Source organism: Filicampus tigris, chromosome 6, assembly GCF_054856515.1.
Source record: "Filicampus tigris isolate MCC_2025a chromosome 6, RoL_Ftig_1.0, whole genome shotgun sequence".
Lineage (NCBI taxonomy): Eukaryota > Metazoa > Chordata > Actinopteri > Syngnathiformes > Syngnathidae > Filicampus > Filicampus tigris.
The window spans coordinates 22,005,051-22,025,738 of NC_141222.1; the positions used below are offsets into that span (position 1 = coordinate 22,005,051).

At 39.4% G+C, this 20,688-nt stretch overlaps 1 protein-coding gene across 1 annotated transcript in view; it reads right to left on the minus strand.

Moving 5' to 3' along the window:
- Positions 1-20,688, minus strand: part of stx8 (syntaxin 8) — a 32,673-nt gene that overhangs the window by 2,879 nt on the left and 9,106 nt on the right. Inside the window, exon 7 of the mRNA XM_086033368.1 lies at positions 4,153-4,254. Within this exon, the coding sequence (XP_085889494.1) occupies positions 4,153-4,254 (102 nt within the window). The remainder of the gene's footprint in view (positions 1-4,152; positions 4,255-20,688) is intronic.

Here is a 20,688-nt window from a genome sequence, read left to right on the forward strand (position 1 = left end):
ATCCCAGTGACAAGAGAACGGTGATGGTTGAGGTGTGCACCACAGGCATGTGTTGCATTTCAACGATTCTCACACTGTAACACAATCCAGACATTGCGCCGCATAAGACGCTCGGAGTGACCCTCCTCTTCTTCTTCTTCTTTCGACCATCATTCCCCGTCTCTGACTAAACAGGCTCCTCCTGAGCCTCAGGGTGCCTCTGGAGACTAATGGTAAAAATTTGCTTGCCAAATAGATTACAAATCTGCTGTGACAGTGATGCTTGAAGGAGATGCTCGGTGTCTGTTTGATAGACCGACCACCCAAGAGGTCCAGAGGCCCATCTTAGCAATTTTCAGACACAAGCGACAAAATAATTGGTGCGAGCGCCAAATCCTCAACCTCCCACACTCGTCACTCTGTGTGCTCTTTTGCTTGCGGTTCAAAGACCTTTTTGGACCACAAAAGGATCCGATGACCCCCAATGAAATGGGACACATTTTATGGTAATAAAGTTATCCTGACACTCCAGCTTCAACTACTCTCCAAACGGTTTCTGGATAAAAATTGAAAGAAATAAAACAGATAACATAAAGCGGTGATAAATTAATTGGAATACTTCAGCAGCAATTCTGATCTGGATAGTGTCTGAATGCGAGTCCTACATTATTGGTGTATTAGAGCCACAACAGAAGCTAATTTTCATGTGGGGAGAACTGAGTGTCAGGAGTTAAACTTCAGACCGCTGCCCCGGCATTGCGGAACACCCTTATACAGAGACTTCCCACATCTGTTATGGCTCTGATGCTACCAAGGCGGAAAATTCACGGTTGATTTTGTCCCATCATTCTGGTTTGGTGCCGATTATAAAGAACAAGGCTGAGGATCAAATGGGAGCTTTTACAGGCAGTGCGTAAGGTTGCTTCTGAAAATCAACAATTCATGGTGTTTCAAGTTTCCGAAGAGTATAAGATAAAGGCATCAACATGTCATCCAACGAGCTAATTTACATAAGTGACGACTTGAAGAGGATGTGAACGCCCGCAAAATTCTTTACAATAATGTTTTTTATGCAGCCCCACTAGTCTAAACACAACATTCTGATTGATATTGTGTTTGTGGAGAATACGAGTTGCCCACCCGTTTTTGTCCATCTCAGGGGCCGGCCATTTTGTCAATGCTGTTAACTGCCAATGACATCACAGTTGCTCAGGGCTCAGGTAACAACCAACCATGGCAGAGCGTCAGAAAACAAGTGAGCCGTGATTGGTCGTTGACCCCTGAGCAATTGTGATGTCATTTTCAGTCGACAGAAAGTGGCAAAATGGCCGCCCTCTGAGATGGCTAAAAATGGGTGGATTTAGCTGCTTAACTCATAATCCACAAACGCAATATTAATCAGAACGTCCGTGTTTAAACTAGTGGAGGAGCATAGAACATACATATCATCGCAAAGATTTTTTTGGGGGTTGACTTCCATTTTAAGGTATTGTCAGTATACTTTATTTCCCAAGCATTTCACCAATTCAGTGATTTTCTTCCAGTCCAAAAAAGCACGACCCAACTTTAAATGCAAGTCACCTTCGGGATTACTGAAGTGGTACTATACCAAATGTGGATTAGCCCTGCAGAGAAGAGAAGGATTTAAGGACTACTGATGTTGCCTGGTAGTGATGTCTAATCTCATACCACACTCAAAAGGATTTGTTCTTCCAATGAGGTTCATAACAGGGATTTAAAGAATACCGGTACTCGGGAAGCACTGTGATATAAATTTCCAATACCATGTGTTTTTTTAGTAACAGTATTTTAAGAGTGACAGTGACAGAGCTGTCTGAGCATCTGCGCACCACTGTTTGATTCCAGTGTCAAAAATGGGCAGAAAGTTGAAGCCAACTGTCAAGGCTTGACGTCGCTAGGTCTGCTAAGACACAACACCCAAAATGCCAGCTTTGGATAAGGCGTAGTTACAAAAATAAATAAGGACTGAAAGCTAAGGAATTATAAACATGCTGCCAGGGAGAACGAGGGGGAAGCCCTACGAACAATTTGCGGCATGCCGTCGTTTCGGCTCTTTCTCTGCTTGACACAAAGGCGGCTGCCAAACAACTGCAGAGACGAGCAAGGGGTCGACAGCGAGGAATGGAGGAAAAAAAAAAAAAAAAAGATGTTTGGGAGAGGAAGGGAGAATTTTTCCATGTGTGTAGAAGGCCAGACGCACAGCAATAAATACAAGCGTGTATGCACAAGGACACTTCGATTCAAGTACATTTGGGAATGTACACACCCTCAAAAACGAATGATGTAGCTGTATTAAAATGTATTACACATAACGCCGGTGAATGCAGGGATGGAGGAGAGGGGTGGAGTGGCAGCTCTGGGATCTACAAATAAGCTCACACTCGGGCACCATGGGGACACAGCCAACACAATCAAGCATTTCAGGGGCGAGACCTTCATAGTGTCTGCTCTGCTTCTGTTTAGCCTCTTTGACTGCTAGCAGGCTCTCATCACACAATAAAGCAACATTTGCCTAAGCAACACTGCCCGAGTTCAACGGGCAAACGGGGGTCAGCCCGCGCTCACGCATTCCGCAGATTGGCTTGAGCCAGCTGCAGTAATTCCCCTCTGAGAAGCTGTTGACCAACATTTTTTTGGAAAAGACCATTGAAAGCATTACACAACAATTGAAGCAGAGTTGAGGTAATGTTGAGCAAGGGCCGTAGCGAGTGACGCATTGAAGTAATTAACCACCATTAATCAAAATCAATAGAAATGGAAGAAATAGCTCGATTGTTAAAGATCAGTCGTAGACACATTAAGTGCGGAAGGTGTTTTAACCCATTAAAGCCTGAAGCTCCTCGTGAGACATGTCTCTACGGTCGTCATTGGAGTCACCCTTGAACACCTGACATTTTTGCGGAAATTCAACTCCTACAAAAGAATTAATATCTCAGCCCCTGTAGCAGATAGAAACCTGATTCCAAGAGAATTTGAGAGCTTGGATGTGGCTTTCACACGGGCCCCGTCCGTGTTTATCAATTTCCGCTGTTTCAATCGAAGATGCAAGTGAAGTACTATTTTTGATACAAAAATAATCGAGTGGTACTTACCGTGCTGTATTCTCTTACTAAGACGTTGAAATCGTCATTATCTACGAACATATATCTTAACCATATATCACGTTTGGCTGGTTTCATAGCTTTAAAATCCGCAACCGCGTCGTCTATACCACAGCCGTGACTTATATCAGAGCTCCCGCGAACGATTGTGCCGCCATTACTCCTCGAAAAAATTCAGGATATCCTCCGACGACTCACAACACCGTCACATGTCTGTTCTGATGCATTTCATTTTCTAAGAGACCGAAAATTGGATTAAAAAAAGAAAGCAACGTACCATATTTTTTTTCAGAGTTTGGCCGGGGTTGCGATTTATACTCTGGAGCGACTTATGTGTGAAATTATTAACATTATATTGTATCTCTTTCCTTTTCAACGTCAGCAAACAATACACCAAACAACCGCAGAAGGGCGTTCTAAGGCTATCATTTCACATCTTATTGTAACCCACATAAAAAAACATATAGATAAATCCTAAAAGCTATTAAAATGCATAATTATATGCATAAAAATAATTTAAACGGTTAAAATCTAACATTTTGATAAATAAGTAATTAAAATAGTATGGCTGGTGCGACTTATAGTCCGAAAAATATGGTATACGCTCTCCCGGCTTTAAAGGCATAAACGCGCAACAGCGCCTCCGGCTTTTGTGGTAGAAAAACGCTTGTGCCTTCTCGGCTTTAATGGGTTAATAGAATGTGTTGCTTGCGATCCTTCTCAAAAGCCGGACTGCAAGTTGGATCTCGTGTTTCCATGCACTGCTACATCTGTATTGGGTTCGACAGTTTACCACACCAAAGACTTCAAACTAATGAGTGAGATCAGCAAATGTTGGGAAGTTACCGAGGTGATTAATCGACCCCTGGCCGTACAAGAAAATAATGATTTAAGTCCAATAAATGTTAGGAAGACGCTTACTGACAAAATAAATCAACTCAAGGTATCAGCACGGTCGCCCCGTGCTGACTATTTGAGGGAAACTTATATCGTCAAATCAAATGAAGCCTAATGTAAAATTTTACATAATAAAGTGAACAAAGCCACTTACCACAAGAGGCTGACTTTTTCTCCACCAGCTGCACTCGCCGTGTCTCATTGCGAATGCGACCATCTGTCTTATCCACGAGATGAGAAAGGTCATCAATGATTTCTAAACAAGAAAAAAGGGACATTTGATGAGGACAATTTTTGCTTTTTCATCTAAAATTATGTAATATTGAATTCACAATATTGTTTTATTTTCTTAACGTTGCAATTTACGAGCTAAGACATTTGTCGAAAGCAGATTTTAACAAATTTTCAACTACATTTTTTTTTTTAAATCAGAGAATGCAAGTAACATTTCCAGAATAAATATTTTGCGCTGATTCTGAAATTGCCCTTATTTTTTATTTTGTTTAATCTACCACATCAGGTTTTCCTAAAAATAATAACATAATAAAAATAAAATCATACATAATAGAGTAATATATTTAGTAATATTTATAAATTAATGGTTAGGTTCAACAACAGGTATTTTTTTCTCAGAAACTTCAGTTATAAATGATAATACATGGTAAAATACGTATTGCGCAAGCTTTTAAAGGTCAAACTTAAAAACAAAAAAAGGAAAATCTCACAAAAACCTGAAGTGCTCCAAAAAATAAAGGCTTTTTTTTTTTTGTTAAATCAGGGTCAAAATACGTTTAGGGAAACATAAGGACTGAATTTGTTAGTTAATATAAGACAATTATCTCTGGAAATCTCTGCATAAACACTCCACAACAATCCCATGTGTGATGTCATTTTGTAGGCCTTATTTCAGGGAGAAGCCAAGCATTCCCCCCATGTAGTCACCGACACATTTGTACTGCTTGCCGTTGCAATTAGTCGTACGATTTTTAGATTAACCGGCGTCTTGATTTTGGCTTTGCAACGGCATCTAAATCCACTGGGGGATTCGCAGCCATGCCAAATGCTGAAGTGATCGAACAAAACCTTGAACTGTCGCGACAACCGTTGCACAGTACAGTACATCCCCTTCACAGCAGCACTGCTGGCAAGTCGGCTTTGTAAAAACATAATTCTCAATTTCCTATTGTAACCTATGCTTCCATGTGTGACAGCTATTGGCCCTGGCTAGGATCTGACGCACCACAAAGGAAGCTCTGTTTCACGCAGGGTTTGTTTATTTAAAATGCTATTACACTGGATAAACCTCCAAAGCCGCAGCATGTTAGAGCGTAGCATGTGCATGTAAGTACACCCGCTGTTTGCAATAGTGTAACTATGACACATTGAAAAGTGTATACGTCAAACCATGAGGAGAAGCAACAGTCCCCTCCAAAAGTTTTGGAACGGCTAGGTCAATTCCTTTCTGTTTCAGATCAAAAGATGAATATGAAACAAACGTTCGGAATTCCATTTATGCGTTTTTGACCGGATTGACTTTTGCAAAGACGTACGGAGATGAGCCACAAAAATTTGGGAAGAAAGTTTTATGGACTGACGGGACTGTGATTAACCTCGGCCAAAGTAATGGAAAGACCAGAGTATGGAGAAAGAACGGATCTGCTCACGATCCAAAACACACCAGCTCATCTGTGAAGTACGGCGGGGGTCGTGTCATGGCTTGGGCTTGAACGGCTCCTTCCCGAGCGGGCTCACTCGTCTTTATTGACGATGGAACTCATGGTGGTAACAACAAAATGAATTCTGAAGTCTACAAAACCATTTTGTCTGGCAATTTAGAGAAAAAATGCATCCAAACTAATCAGGAGAAGCTTCATCATGATCCAAAAAGCACAGTCTACAAAATAAAGGACTTCATCCTGGGGGGGTGGAAGGTCTTAGATTGGCCAAGCCAATCGCCAGACCTTAACCCAATAGAGAATGAGTTTCATCTCCTGAAGAGAAGACTGAAGGGAGAAACTACCAGAAACAAAAAAAAACTGAAAGAGGCTGCAGTAAAGGCCTGGAAAAAACATTTGGAAGGGACTGTATTTTTGAGGACTGCCATTTTTGTCTGTGTATATGAACGGACAAACAGATGCAACAAACAAACTTGATGTAGGCAAAAGAAAACGATTTATTTCCACCACTCTGGAAACAAAAATGTCCAAAGGCCAGCTCACTGCAATCCAGACTACAGCGGCATTTGATCTTAGGTGTCAAATTCAAGGCCAGATCTGTCTCACAACATCTTTTTTTTCTGGCCCACTAAACAATAGTGTTTCTACTTTAGTTTTCTTCTTAAATTATTTTCACTTTGGTAGAAAACCGAGACCGATTTCTTCCTCAACCAAATCCCTTCTTAAAATAAATAAACAGTTGTCTACGTTAATATTTGGTTGTCACTATTTTCCATGACTTCTGACTCCCAATTCAGTTTGTTGCAAAAAAAAAAAATGTCTATATACACCGTAAAAATGAAATACAGGGAAAACTTTTGAATATGCATATAATGAGGTCATTTGTATGATTTTCACAGTCATAGCAGGCCTCTGAAGGAAACCGGAACTTAAGCGCGGCCTGTGGTGAAAATGAATTTGACACCCTTTCTTAGAGTGTCAAAAATCTGAAAATGCGCCCTTTTAAAAAGTTGAACTGAGTTAGAGTGAATGAATGAGTGGTCACTGGTTTCCTTGAGCTTCGAGTGAGGATAAATTTAAATCTTGCTAGCAGCTTTAAAAGTGCAAACTCTCCTTTAACTACTTTAGACTACAAATTTCACCTTGTAGCTCATGCTTTGCAGTAATAAACTGTTATTTATTGGTCGGGAATATGCCGCTTGCTTGAGGTCAGTATTGCATCCTTGAATTTATGATTAGTATGTCCTTTCCTGAAACGATTACTGATGACGAACAGTATTGATGGGTGGTGCTATTGGGCGGCCAATATTTCCATTACGGGAGGCGTGAAGTTCTGCCCTATCAAATAAAATGCAAGTCTCCTTGAAGCCGTGTTTGTCTCCTCGACACAACGTCACTGTTTAGAAGGCAGTCTGATGTGGGCTTTCATTAACAGAAGCAACAAAACATGGCGAATATCAAATGTACACAATTTTTTATCTTGTTGTGTCTCCTAAAGCTAAAAGGAAAGGCCTGAAATCATGCATCCCACTTTATTAACCCTTAGCCTAAAATTGACATTAAATGCTATGTTAATAGTGACATGAGTACATTATGTTATTGCTTAAGCGATTACAGGGAAAAAGAGAAGTCAATATTTTAAGGTTTTTTTTTTTTTTTCAGTCAATTCTACTCTGAGCTGCTGTCATTTGACCCTGGATGGTTTGCTGAGTGTGGTTTATAGTGCGTGGTGCTACGTTGTGAACAATGACAACATATCTCAGGAAGAAATTAGAAGTTCAATTGGTATATATACAGACAGAGGCACTGGTATTTATTTACAAGGAAAGACAATCATCCTAGGCGTTCTATGGACACAACACCTTGGGAAGCACCTCCGAAAGATGTGCCAACCCTTGTTGAATGGGACGAGCTAGACTTTGAGTGATTTCACAATTACGTAACACCCTTACCCCCAACATCAAAATGCTACGCTTAGCATTGTCAACTTTATGTTTAAACCCCCGAAGGTTTTACGATCCCAGTCCCACAAAGTTTTAACAGTCCATGTTTTAGATGTTTAAGACAGTACAATGTAATCGATTAGAACTGAGCAGTTACTTACAGGCAACAATATTTAGGAAGCATCTCGTGAATTTGGGACACAGCTATTCTGGTTTTGACCAACCAGTCAAGTCAAATGATTAAAGCTAAAATTTTCCCCGAAACTATTCTTGAAACCGACCAGTAACCGTGGGATGAAATTGGACCGATTATTTAAAAGGGCATCATTACGTGGACTTATTTGTTAAAGTTAGGGATGTAACGATTCACTCAAGCCCCGAATCGATTCGATTCGACTTTCAGTTCGATTCGATTTTAAAAAAAATTGCTACTATGCTTCTCACCGTACACTAGTGTGGTTCTGCAGCCATCCACAAACGCAATACACAATTTTGTTGGCACAAAAGCATAATTCGATCTACACATTCAAAATGTGCTATGCATCCGGAATGAAAAAAACGTTTCAAGACATCGTTTTCTAGATGAATTTCATCAACTCGATTCTTTGATTAATCGAATCGATTAATCGGGGCGAATCGATTTTGAAACAATTTTCGATTCATCGTTACATCCCTTGTTAAAGTACTTCACATACTAACATAACAGCAGTAGATGCAGGGTGTGTATTGTGGCTTGCGCATGGACACACTCTTCAGAGTAGAAATTAAACCGTTAAACATAATTCAATGCTGCAAAATGATTTCCGTTTTCATTTAAATTCCCTCTACAATATTTCTTCTGTATTTGTCCTCTTAATTCCATGCCAAAATACATAGAATTCTGCCACCCTGATAACAGCCTTCTGAGACGCCGTATCGACCCTTGACCAGAACAGACGAAAGCATGAAATCCATTCACACTCATCAATGCTTAGGAAGGACAAATGGCATATATGCGTGCTGTAATTAAATTCGGCCCCACGTAGTATGTCTTCTCAGCTAGCACCACCGCTTTTATGTCTTTCTAACCACGTGCGTGAAATGGGCTGCTGTGTTTCACGTTGTCACACACACACACAAATCAGCCTTTCCAACATCTGGCCTTGTGAAGCGCTTGCACACATGTGGTGAGATTAGTCTCACTGTTGGACATCAACCGCCTGCCACACTGACAGCCTCCCCGAGCCAACAGGCTTGGGGGGGGGGGGGGTCTTTTAATGCATCGGTGAATTTATTCCTCTAGGGGAGGAGTTAAGCTAAGTGACGATGGATGTCTTGTTTATTGGTGTTATAATGCAATACAATCATGCCACCAAACAATACAATCACGGCACTGTCAGTCTACGGTAGACACAGATGGACAATATTCCAGCACTCCAGAATGGGTGGCTATGAGAATATTAGTTTGGAACCATTTTAGTGCTGTATAAACAAGAAATGTTGCTGTACAATAATCTTTCCCTTGCCTAGTTGTGTGCTGTTGTAAATTGAAACCAGCCGTGTGTGTGTGAAGCGTTTCACCTACGTTTACCCCACGATCTACCAACGCAGACGATAGACACCACAACGAACAGTCCGTTGATGGATGACTTAGTGAAAGTTGAACCTTTTTTTGACTCACAAGACACTTCAAAGAAGAGCCCAAAGAAATCTTGAAAATGTTCACATTCCGTACGTAGACTGTTGGGTTTATTACTTCAAAAAGGAAGACCATATGATGAACTATAAGAAGGGCTACCAAATTATGTGAGAGGTTTGGCTTATGGGTTTGTAGTTTTCTTTTTGAAACGATCCTTGAACTGAACATGTTGCCCGGACAATGAAACCATTGTTTATTTCTGGATAATGACAGATTCATTGAGTGTAAAACTTAATGGAATAAATCTGGGAATTTTTAACAACGTCACGTGATAAAAAATAACACCAAAAAATGTAGATTGTTCGAATGGGCAGCCCTTTAGAGAATATGAATAACACAAGCATCTAAATGGACCGAACAGAATCTAGAAACGCATGGTCTGAAGATGATCAGAACATATTCCATCAGACATGATCCGATTACTCTAAATACGTACTGTACGATGTCGTGTACTATAAAAGTTATAAGTTACTTAAGTTCAAAACGACTTCTACTGCTGTGTTTGGAATGACTTTAAAGCCACAAGAAAAAATTAAACAACCTCATGAAAGTTGTTGTTGATGTTGAGATCTCAAGTACTGTTACAAACACACATGAAGCAAACAAAACTGGGACCTGCCAAAAAAAAAAAAAAAATGTAGACACAATGAAATCTGGAAATATTTATTAGCAATTGAAGGGATATTGTCCACAGAAAATATACAAAGTAGATTTGAGTTTTTACAAACAATCAAATACGTGATCTGCACTGACTTAAAAAAAAAAAAAAAATGACAGCAACAGCGTGACTATTTTAAAAGGTACCGAGCATCATCATGAGCAGTTTTTTTTTTTCTTTCCTCCCATGTAGCCAGATGCCACCAAACAATGTAGGCGTGATGAGCATGAGGGTGGCAGCGGCGGTGCCGGCAGGGGTGGACCACCCTGTCACTGGCACTAGCACCAACGCCAGCTGTCTTTGCACTTCATCGATACTAGCACACTTCATTAGTGACGACACCCAGGAGAAGGTGATGTATTGAGAAGGAAATGTCCCCCAAAAATGTTTGGACTGGTTATCAGCTTATCAATCAGCAGGATTGTTATCAGGTTGAATATCAGCAATGATGCCAAAAGGAATGGCTGACTTTAAAACAACAAAAAAAAAAAACAATCTTAAATCACAAACACACTTTTAGAAATTATGGTTGGTTTTAGAAAAAACAAATACAATGGAAAAACAATGGTGGTCAAACACTAGACTTCTGTGACGTTTTTTAAAGACCAAGCTCAATCATTTCAAAACGATTTTTTTTTTACACCATTATTGTGACTGTGTTCAGAAATTAACCAATCACGTTCAAACTCATGTTAAATGAGTCAGCACAACTGCCACTATTTACAAAGTGTCAATAATTAACCCCAATAAAGTTTCGATTTTCAGTCTTTTCCTGATTTATTTTTTCTTTTTTTTCTTTCTAGCAAAAGCCTGAAGGTTATGTGCCAACACTGACTGCTACTCGGAGCGGTTGATAATTCCCTTCCACCTTGACTAAGTCCCCAGTTGCAGCTGAAGAAAAACAGCCCTAAAACATGATGCTGTTAACACCGTGCTGCAGTGTTGGAATGACTCTCTTTTGGTGATGAGCGGTTTCAACACTGACGAGTTTCTTATCCGATCATCATTTTTCGGTACATCAAAAAATAAATAAATAAATTTTAAAAAACTTTGTTTGGGGCTAATCAATGGCATTTAAAATTGTGGCATTTGTGTGCCGACTCCCATTTAACATGAATTGAAATTAAATTGGTTAATTATAAGAGGGTGTATGGATTTGCGCAACCACGTCATCTCAACTGTTTATTTTTACTTTACTATAAAACGCGCCTTTTTTTCCAATTGGGATGCATGTTAATTCTGGAAAAAGCTTTCAAAACGATTTCTCTTGCCCTTACTTTTCATATTAGGTGTAAATCCTACAAACAACAAAAGTGCAAATAGTTCTCAGGTTTGGCATCAGCGATGAAGGGGATCAAGTAAATAAAGCTTTTATTACATTGAAAATAAAGTATGTAGCGATGGCACGTGATTCAACTTGAAAACTGGTCGACCAATGCTACAAAAATTGTAAACAGGAAATCGGACTGAATAATTGACAACAGTTGCTTGACCCATTATCAAGATTTTATTTGAGTCTTCACGCCAAACAAACCGCAAGATACAACCTGGACGAAGCACAGGAAAGCCAATGAGTCACTATAATAAATACTACCTCTAGACTTAATATTAGCAAAACGAATATTCTAGGTATTAAACACTCACCGTACAAGTTGAGTCATGCATATTATTATGACCCAGTGAATATACAGAGCCACATCCAGAAACAGCAAGTTTTACAGCGTGCTTGCCCGTGACACACATTTGAACTGGATTACGAGTTTAATAAAGAAACAAGTAGGAAGCACTTCAAATTCCAGGGTGGCACATGAGGTGCATGTAATTGCTGAAAATCTCAGAGAGTATTTGGGGATAATTGCGTTCAACCTGCGAAGGGCCAGAATAAATGTTTAGCCAACAGCACGGCTGAAACAACTTCCCATCCAGAGTGGAAACAATCCTGTGCATTTGCTTGTGGACAGCAAGGCGAGGTGAGAAAATTGCAAAAATATGATGTAATAAGACCACCACACTTCACTAGGAGCTACCAAACCATAGCGGTTTATCAGCAACCACAACTATAATTCTTTAAATACACAGCTCTACCCAAGGAAGAGCGAGGAAGAAATATTGCAATTATAGAAATAATCATTCAAAAGTAGATATGGAGAGGTTGTTTTTTTTTATTACTTTTAATGGAATCTGAGACTCTCTGAATATTCTGAATTCTTGTTTCCATAACAATGCCGTATTTAGCATTGCCCAAAAGACTTCCAAAAACTTCCTGGTTCCTAAAACCCTGTACAATTTGGTTCAACTTGGTCTTATCCAGACTGGATTGTCCCACTTCTCAGTCCACCTTAAAGCCATAAAACTAAAGACGGAACTAGATTGATGTGTTTTGTAAGACTTTTGGTGCCCACTAGAGGACACATCAGTGAACTGAATCAGGAGAACAAATGAGACCTTGATTTTAAAATGCAACCCAGTTCATTCCTCTTTATAACAGGATGAGAACAACTGTTGAAAAAAATTAATGAGGTAACATTTCTATTTGCTGGGTAACTCACTGGATTTACAGATATCGCTGACGGTGTCTAGTTTGGGCAGCATATCAGATTACACACGTGCAACGTTATCAGATCGTGAATGAAAGCATCAGACTATTTTGCGTTCTTAAATGCGTGACACACCGAAACGCGTGCGTGGTGTGATTAAAGTCTCGCTATAGTGTCTACTGGAAAAGGTGTCACTTTGAAGGCCAGCCGATTCTAATCGCCTAAGTACCCACTTCAGAAAAACATCTCGGATCCAGGGACAATGGGCTCTGTATGTTATGTCTACGTAAAGTGTCTATGTGCAACACACGTGTTGTTAAAAACAATATCGTTCGAAAATTTGAGATTGATACCATTTTGAAAGTGAAAATGTATACTTCATTTACACTGACTGAAATTTAAATGCGCTACTTTTTTTTTTTTTTGAATGGACGTCTCATTCATTTTTCAATCATAATCATTTTGATTCCCTCTTTCTATCCGTGACGTAACGCCTTCTCATATGTGAAAATGACTGTTCTCTGGCCAAGTTCAAAGAGAGAATGTAACATTTTGTGTAAAAGATTGTTTAAATGAAGCAATCAAAATATTAGTGCATTACATAAGAAGTGCAAAATCCCAATAAGGCCAAATGGCAACTAGCTCAATTGTTATTTTTGAGACAGTATCAAGCGGATTAAAATAAAGATTCTTCAAATAAAAATTCAAATAAAGATTATTATAAAGATTCTAATGCTAATCATAAAAACATCCCCGCCCCAATATTTTTGTAATAATTGCAGTCCAGCACAATTATTGAGTCAGCTTTTTTTTTTTTTTATTTCATAAATGTCACTTTCTCGCCTCAATTGTGTTACATCTGTTGATTGTTCCAACGGTGTCATATTGACCCCGTATAATAAGTCCCTCTGCAAAGTGTTTTAAAGCTCCAAGCGAGATCTTTGAATTCATTTCACATTTGCGTGACAGCCTTTAGCCTGCTGGAGTGATTCTCTCAGATTCAAGGCATCAACATTTGGCTGAGTTGCAAGGTCATTTTCACACTGATAGTAACAGTCAAAGGAAAAGTATATCTCTTTCACAGAAATATTTTAACTCGATTCCTGTGCGACCCAGAGTCACGATGAAGAGGTAATACAAGTCACCAAGTCTCATAAAAACATTCCCTGACTACATCGGAATGGAAAAGGAATTATTCTACAGAGGCGGGTAGAAATGAATGAAAGCTTTCAATATATGACAAAATGATTTGACCAGAGCTGGCCGAACTAAAATCAACTGCACAACGTTAAAGTGATCTTTTTATTGTTGTCAATGATTCAAGTCAGGTTCTGCTTTTGATATAACAATGGAACGTATTTCAGAAGTCAACGGTTGCAAAAGAAGTGCATGTAGCACATAAATGAGTCTGTTCTCACGGGAATTGCGTCGGCTAACCCACGTCAATGCTACGCTACAATTACTGGAAAACTGCCTGTTTGTAAATCTGATAATTAGAATATGTAACTTTTTGGCTGACTCCAAACTGTCCTTAGGTGTGAATGTGAGTGCGATTGAGTGGTTGTTTACGTTATATGTGCTCTTCGATTGGCGAATGACCAGGGTGTACCCCGCATCTTGCCTGGTGTCAACTGGTATAGTCTCCAGCACACCAGCGACCCGAGTGCGGATAAGCAGTATCGAAGATGAATGGATGGAACTTATTGGCTCATGTCCCAATTTCTCGTGAGAATACGTTTTGTAAAAGGGATGGAATAGCCCCCTCGGAATGGTTCAATAGAGTCATCCACAGTTCGTAAAACAAGATATTCTAAAATATGAAGGAACTGTTACGGAAAAAGAATCAGTAGTAGCAAGTCAAATTTAAGCTGTTAATGATATAAACGATCGAAGGCACGATTAGGCAAGACATAATCATATGGGTGTGAAAATTATTCATACATTTGAGATCAATAAGCGCATATGTGGCACGGCAGTATCTGTAGTCTCGGTATTAGCATTCCAGTAAAACCCATAAAGCCAGTTTAAACCCTCCTTATTGTCCACTAAAACGGTATTAAAGACAGATTACTCCAACACATGGCGCTTAGAGCGAAACCCATCAAGGAACACACACAATGTTTGTCTCCAGTCTTGTTTAATCCTCTTGGCTTTAAGCATAGCGATGGGAAAGGAACAGTGAAATTCTCCCGCCCTTTATATTTTTTTTGTTCTTTTTTTTTTTTTTTTTAATCAGGCATTTCATTTTTTCGATGCCAAGTTGATAGTTTGTGAAAAAGCTTTGGAGTGCCAGGCATGGTGGCTGGGTAAGATGGATGAAGGAGGGAGTAGACGGGAAACTGCCTCACCCTCACAACGGTTGGCGGACATATGGATGTGATTCTGCCTTGCAGATGAGCTGCACAGGATGGAACACACCTTTATTCTTCTTCATTCTTTGCATTCAATATGTTTACATAGAATAGTGATTTGTACTAAAAAAAAAAAAAAAACTACTTATTTGCACCCAAGGATCTGGTTTGATTTCGATCAGTATGTCCCACGATGACCCAAATCATCCCAATTTTGAGCCCCTTCACTCGGGATAGGGAATGCTGGTCCGTATTTAAAAAGTTATGCTGTTGTTTGCAACGGGTTAGCAACTTCTGGTCGAAAAATTAAGCCTGAGCAGGTTGCAGCATTCTGAAACTGTACTTTGGCAAAATGGACCGATCTGAACTGTTTGGTCAACGGGTTAGCAACTTCTGGTCGAAAAAATTAAGCCTGAGCAGGTTGTAGCATTCTGAAACTGTACTTTGGCAAAATGAACCGATCTGAACTGTTTGGTCAAAATGTTGCCTCTATTCATAATTAAAGTATAAAAGACTGATGCAATGAGATCCTAATTGTTACACTTAACTAAAACTGTTTCTTTCTTTATGATTCTTTCATTAAGTACCGTCAGTGCCCTTTTCTCTGGTTTCATAAAAGTCGAAAGATACATAGAGGTACCGTAAATCCAGTGCTACAAAAAAAAAAAAAACAATAGCAAAAACACATCTGTTCCAGATGGATTAAGACCAATCAAAAGCATGAGCCAGCATCAACTGAATAGTCGACACGAATATACGGTATACATAAAAGAAAAAAGATAAAAGATAGGCTTGATATCCATTTAGATCCCAAGTCATTCACGTCACAGTCCAAAAGGTCCAGTTAACTTGAATTCAACCTTCATCATGTTTACGATTTATGGGTATTTTATGATTACTTTAACCACACTGGTGCCCAATGACACATTCTTCAAAGAAGGTGCGTACGTGTGATGTTAAAAAGGGTTGCTGGAACTCAGCCACTCTGTCGGTAAGCCACATAAGGAAACATTCAGACTGTCATTTTTCTGTGTATGTGTATACTGTATTCACATCAGTCACTGAGCAAATACGTGACTATAAAGATTTTTTTACAGACGGAGAGCCTCCACGATAATGTCTTCATGTCCTCAAAATCTCCCCCTGACCTGCCTCTGAAACTCCGATTCAACAGGTTGCATTTGAAAAGAACACCACTTAAATACACACTAATCAAGTGACAAAAGGTGTGTGTGTGTCTACTAAAGAGCAACAGAAGGCGTGATTGATGAAATGTTTTCAGATGTTGTTCTTTAGAGTCCAAAAATGTTAATTTTCCTTGCTTGGCTCAGGAGCACAAACGGCTCATGTCACCCAAGACCTTCTTGCCATTGTCAAAACGTTCCGACGCTGACGGTCCCGAGACAGAGATGGATGCTGTTATGGATGGACAGATAAATAAAGACATCAGGACTCATGATTGATTGTAATATGGTTAGAATGTGTTAAATCAATGAGGTAAACAGAGCAATCGCCGTGCTCACTGTTGCAGCGATACGACACAGATTTCGGGTAGTCGCTTTCAACTAAGCATGCGGGAACCGTGACTCTGAAAACTGTCCATTTCAATTAATACACTACAAACCAAATGAAAGGACCCTTGATTAGAGAATACACCACATGATCAACCACCAAAAAGGCCTGCAGAAGATTTATTTTAAGCTTATAGTTGGCCTTCACTTATGAGAAATGAGACCAAAGAATATTACGGTGCGGGAGTCCAACATTATCCCCTCACACATTTTAATGGCTTCAATAATTCATGAAGTCACGCAGTCAGCCAATCCAATGGTCACACAAGAAAGACGAGGTTCGCTTTTTCGCGGCTCACCGAACGTTTGACATTCCTCTTAATGACGAAACTCTTTTGAACATCACTGCATTTTCACAGTGTCTGGAAAACGCGACTCACTCCGACCAGCCTTGTGACTCAAACAAACAGTAAATCAATCTTCAGCTCTTTCTGTCGAGTGCCATCATTGATGTGCTTCATTTGCCCGCCGGGCTGTTTCAAAAGGAAGCAAGTGTGTTCTTAAGCTGCCGCCCGATGCTCATCTGACGTACAACCAAAATGATGACATTATTATTAAGATAGTAATTCGGTCAAAATTGAGGGCAAAGGTATGTCGTTTTTCTTGACTAATTGGAAAATGGGGCTAACTGTTAATGGTGTTGTTTTGGCAACTCATAAAATGACTGGAAACTGTTCTCAAAGTGGATATTTTTCATTGTTCCACACAGTCTAAACACTGAAAACATCTACATCATGACAAAACAAAACGTTGCTGCCCTATCCACGATTTTAACAGTGCCTCTCAGGTTAAGAGTTTGCTTCCTGTGACCAGCCAATACACGTTTTTCCCTTAACCTGAATTCTCCACCCAAATAAACTCTAAGTAGACTACTCAAAAAATGTGCTTTCTGATAAGACTGAGAGGACAAGCACTTTCTTAAAGTAGAATCACCAACTACCGTACTGGCAGAATATGCAAATTTCAATGCTAGCAGTCATTTTTACAGATCCGTGTGAACATAAATCATTTGGAGCTTGTCATCCATACATGGAATTTAAGTTATAATATGCTTTGAGAGAAAAGTACTTATATTGGAGAGATCATTTCATTTCAGGTGTATCTGTTTAACTAAGGATGCAGCCGATTTTAGCAGTGGTATCCAGCACCTGAGGAGATGTTTAAGACAAAAAAAAAAAAATGTTGTCAAAATATGACTTATGGGCCATTATTTTAAGAGGCTGGTGATATAGTAGATAGATATAGTAGCATGATTAATTCCTGTGAATGGTTTATGGAAGGCAAATTCTTTAGCGCTGTTTGTTTTAAAGTGCTGATGAAAGTCAACTCATGTTGAAAGAATAGCTTGATGTCATCATTCGGGAGGTTGGTTTAAAAAATATATCGTATAAACTGAAATATAACTGTTGAAGTTTCACTGAGGGAAGGCAGATCAGCAGATGTAAATTTAGCTCAAATTTACCCAGTGCACAATTTTCTGCAACATTTGCTGTGTAAATGAAAAGGTTCTGGTATATGGAACCAGAATTTTACAAATATTAAAACATAATAATGTAAGTATTTTTAAAACACTCGTGACCGTGGCTCGACTGATACGGATTTGTTTTTATTTGCTTCCATGCCGGTCCGTCAAAATAGGTCTTTACGTGAAACTGGTCTGTGGTGCAAAAAACGTTACAGAAATGAATTTTCGAGTACAAAACATTTTTTCTTCCGGTTGGCTTTATGGTTGTTATACGCGGTGTGTTTTAGAACATGTGATCTCGGGAGCTTCGGCGGCAGAAACGAAACATGACAATTCATTATTGCTGCTGTAAATGTTGGCGATGTCCACGCAAGGTTCAGCGAGAACTGGGGCAACACGTTATCTCAGGAAAGAAGGTTTTTGGATGATTGAATGAAGCCAGAGCTCCTTCTAGTGGACAAACAGCTCAGAGATCTCAATCTGCGCAACTCTTAACAGCATTTACTGTTTCATGACAGATTCAAAATATATCTGAGTTTCACCGACAAAACCAACCAATTATGATCGTTTCAAAAAGGGCTAAAATCCGCCAATATTATTTTGGCCCTACTGGCGACGAGGACTGTTTTTTTTTTTTGTTGTTGTTGCTGTTGTGTATGCATAAAAATCAAGTCATTATGTATTAAATAAAACAATAAGAAGAACATTTAATTAATCATTCATTTATTTTCGGAGTCTCGGCACAAGTCGAGGGCTCTGGGTTCATCTCTCAACCTCTTAAAAAGGGTCAGCTTCCTTATTGACCTGATCCGGAAACATTTCTCCAAAAGGAAATGACTGCAACCTTCACTGCACTTGGGTCACGGGCTAGACTCCAACAGAAGACTACAAAGAGCTTAATCTATTTATAGAAAAACACTGCATTCACAGAACAGTGATCATGGAGGAACAAACGCAGGGAAGAAAATTAGATGTGCCAAGTGTCAAGATCAACTTGAAAAGAGTCTTTTCTCTTGTTTTATTTGCCTCCTCAATCAAATTAAACGGGAGTTTGACAAACTCTGTTTTGACATTTATTAGAAGTTAAAAGTGCGGCTGCCCCAAAAGTGACTAAATCAATCAGCAAGGTAATGACAATGCCATATGCAGTTGATGTAGTTATTAATAAACAGAAGATATGGATTTATTTAGTCTAGTGGTGTCCAAACTATGGTCTGGGGGCCATGCACCCCATTTTTCAGCATCCCACAGCTTATACTAAAAATAACATTCTATAGAAAGGCATGAGGAGAAGAAAAAGAAGAAGCAGAAGAAGAGGAAAAAGAGGAAGAAGAAGAAGAAGAGGAAAGAGAGGAAGAAGAAGAAGAGGAAAAAGAGGAAGAAGAAGAAGAGGAAAAAGAAGAAGAGGAAAAAGAGGAAGAAGAAGAGGAAGAAGAAGAAGAGGAAAAAGAAAGAGGAAAAAGAGGAAAGAGGAAAAAGAAGAGGAAGAGGAAGAGGAAGAAGAAGAAAAAGAGGAAGAGGAAGAGGAAGAGGAAGAGGAAGAGGAAGAAGAAGAAGAAGAAGAAGAAGAAGAAGAAGAAGAAGAAGAAGAAGAAGAAGAAGAAGAAGAGCAGCATGAAAAATATTGGTTTAAAAAAATGGATTTGGGGAGGGGAGTATCGGGACACCCACATCGACTAAAGAATTGCCATTAAATACTGTAGATCTTGTCAAACGTACATCTAAAATGGCAAATTTCTCTCAAAACCCTGTGTCGAATAAAGGTAATATATTTTTCAAAGCAAAAATGTTTGGAAACGCCTGAGTAGTCTAATCCATACTAAAAGAATAGAATATAAAAGATAACATTGAAATTGTTGCAAAATTGTTGCAAATTCTCATCTCAAATAATCTTGGTGAGTTTTCAGGAAAAGAGTAGATCATCCCGAGACTTCGGAAAAACGAACCGAAGGAATGCAAAAGTAAGCATTTGCTAGAGCAGTGTTCATGACTGATCTTTCAAATGTTATTGTGTTCACTCCTGTGGATTTTTCACAGCGCTGTTCCAAGCTGCTGATAAAGTGAAGCGCCCGTCGAAAGACATCTCGCGGGTCACGAAGCTGAGGGAAAGCTAGACGCGACACTGTCAAACTGTTTGCTGAATGTAAATGGAGATTTGAAACAACAGACAGTTCAGGTCACTGGTCAATGAATGGATCGCCTAGAAAAAGTTCAACAACGCATTTGATTCGCCACAAAACTCCGCAGTGAAGCACTCCAAAATCTTGCCGTGACATTCTCCAGAAACATGAATACCACATATCAAATTTATTGTGAATCATTGTCTGGCTTGAACAACGTGAGTTTATCTGAAAAAAAATGACCTGATGCTAGAGTCATAAGGAGTCTAAAAGGCTTATCGCAGAAACGTCGTTTTCCACACCAACTACTTGGATTACATTCATATTTCTTATTGGTTATGATACAATTGGGAAACAAGAGGATGTGACCAGGGCGTTGGAATATTCAGTATTTGGCCTTTTACTCTTCAAAGTGTTTAAAATCCTTGCAGGTGGCACATCTTTTTGGTCTTTAAAGAAATAATAACTTTCACGCCATCAAATTTATATTCAAGGGTAATGTGGGCTCCATTACACGGAGCCGGCGACAAGTCATTGTTTCTGCGGCCAACGTAATTAGCCTTCGCGCATTCTTGCTCCAGAATTGGTGCAGGACAGCTCCCCCACAATTCGGGTTCGTATAATTGGAAACACTGACATCAAGCTGAAAAAATGAGAAGGAAAAACACGCCAGTTGAAGTCACCGAAGGCA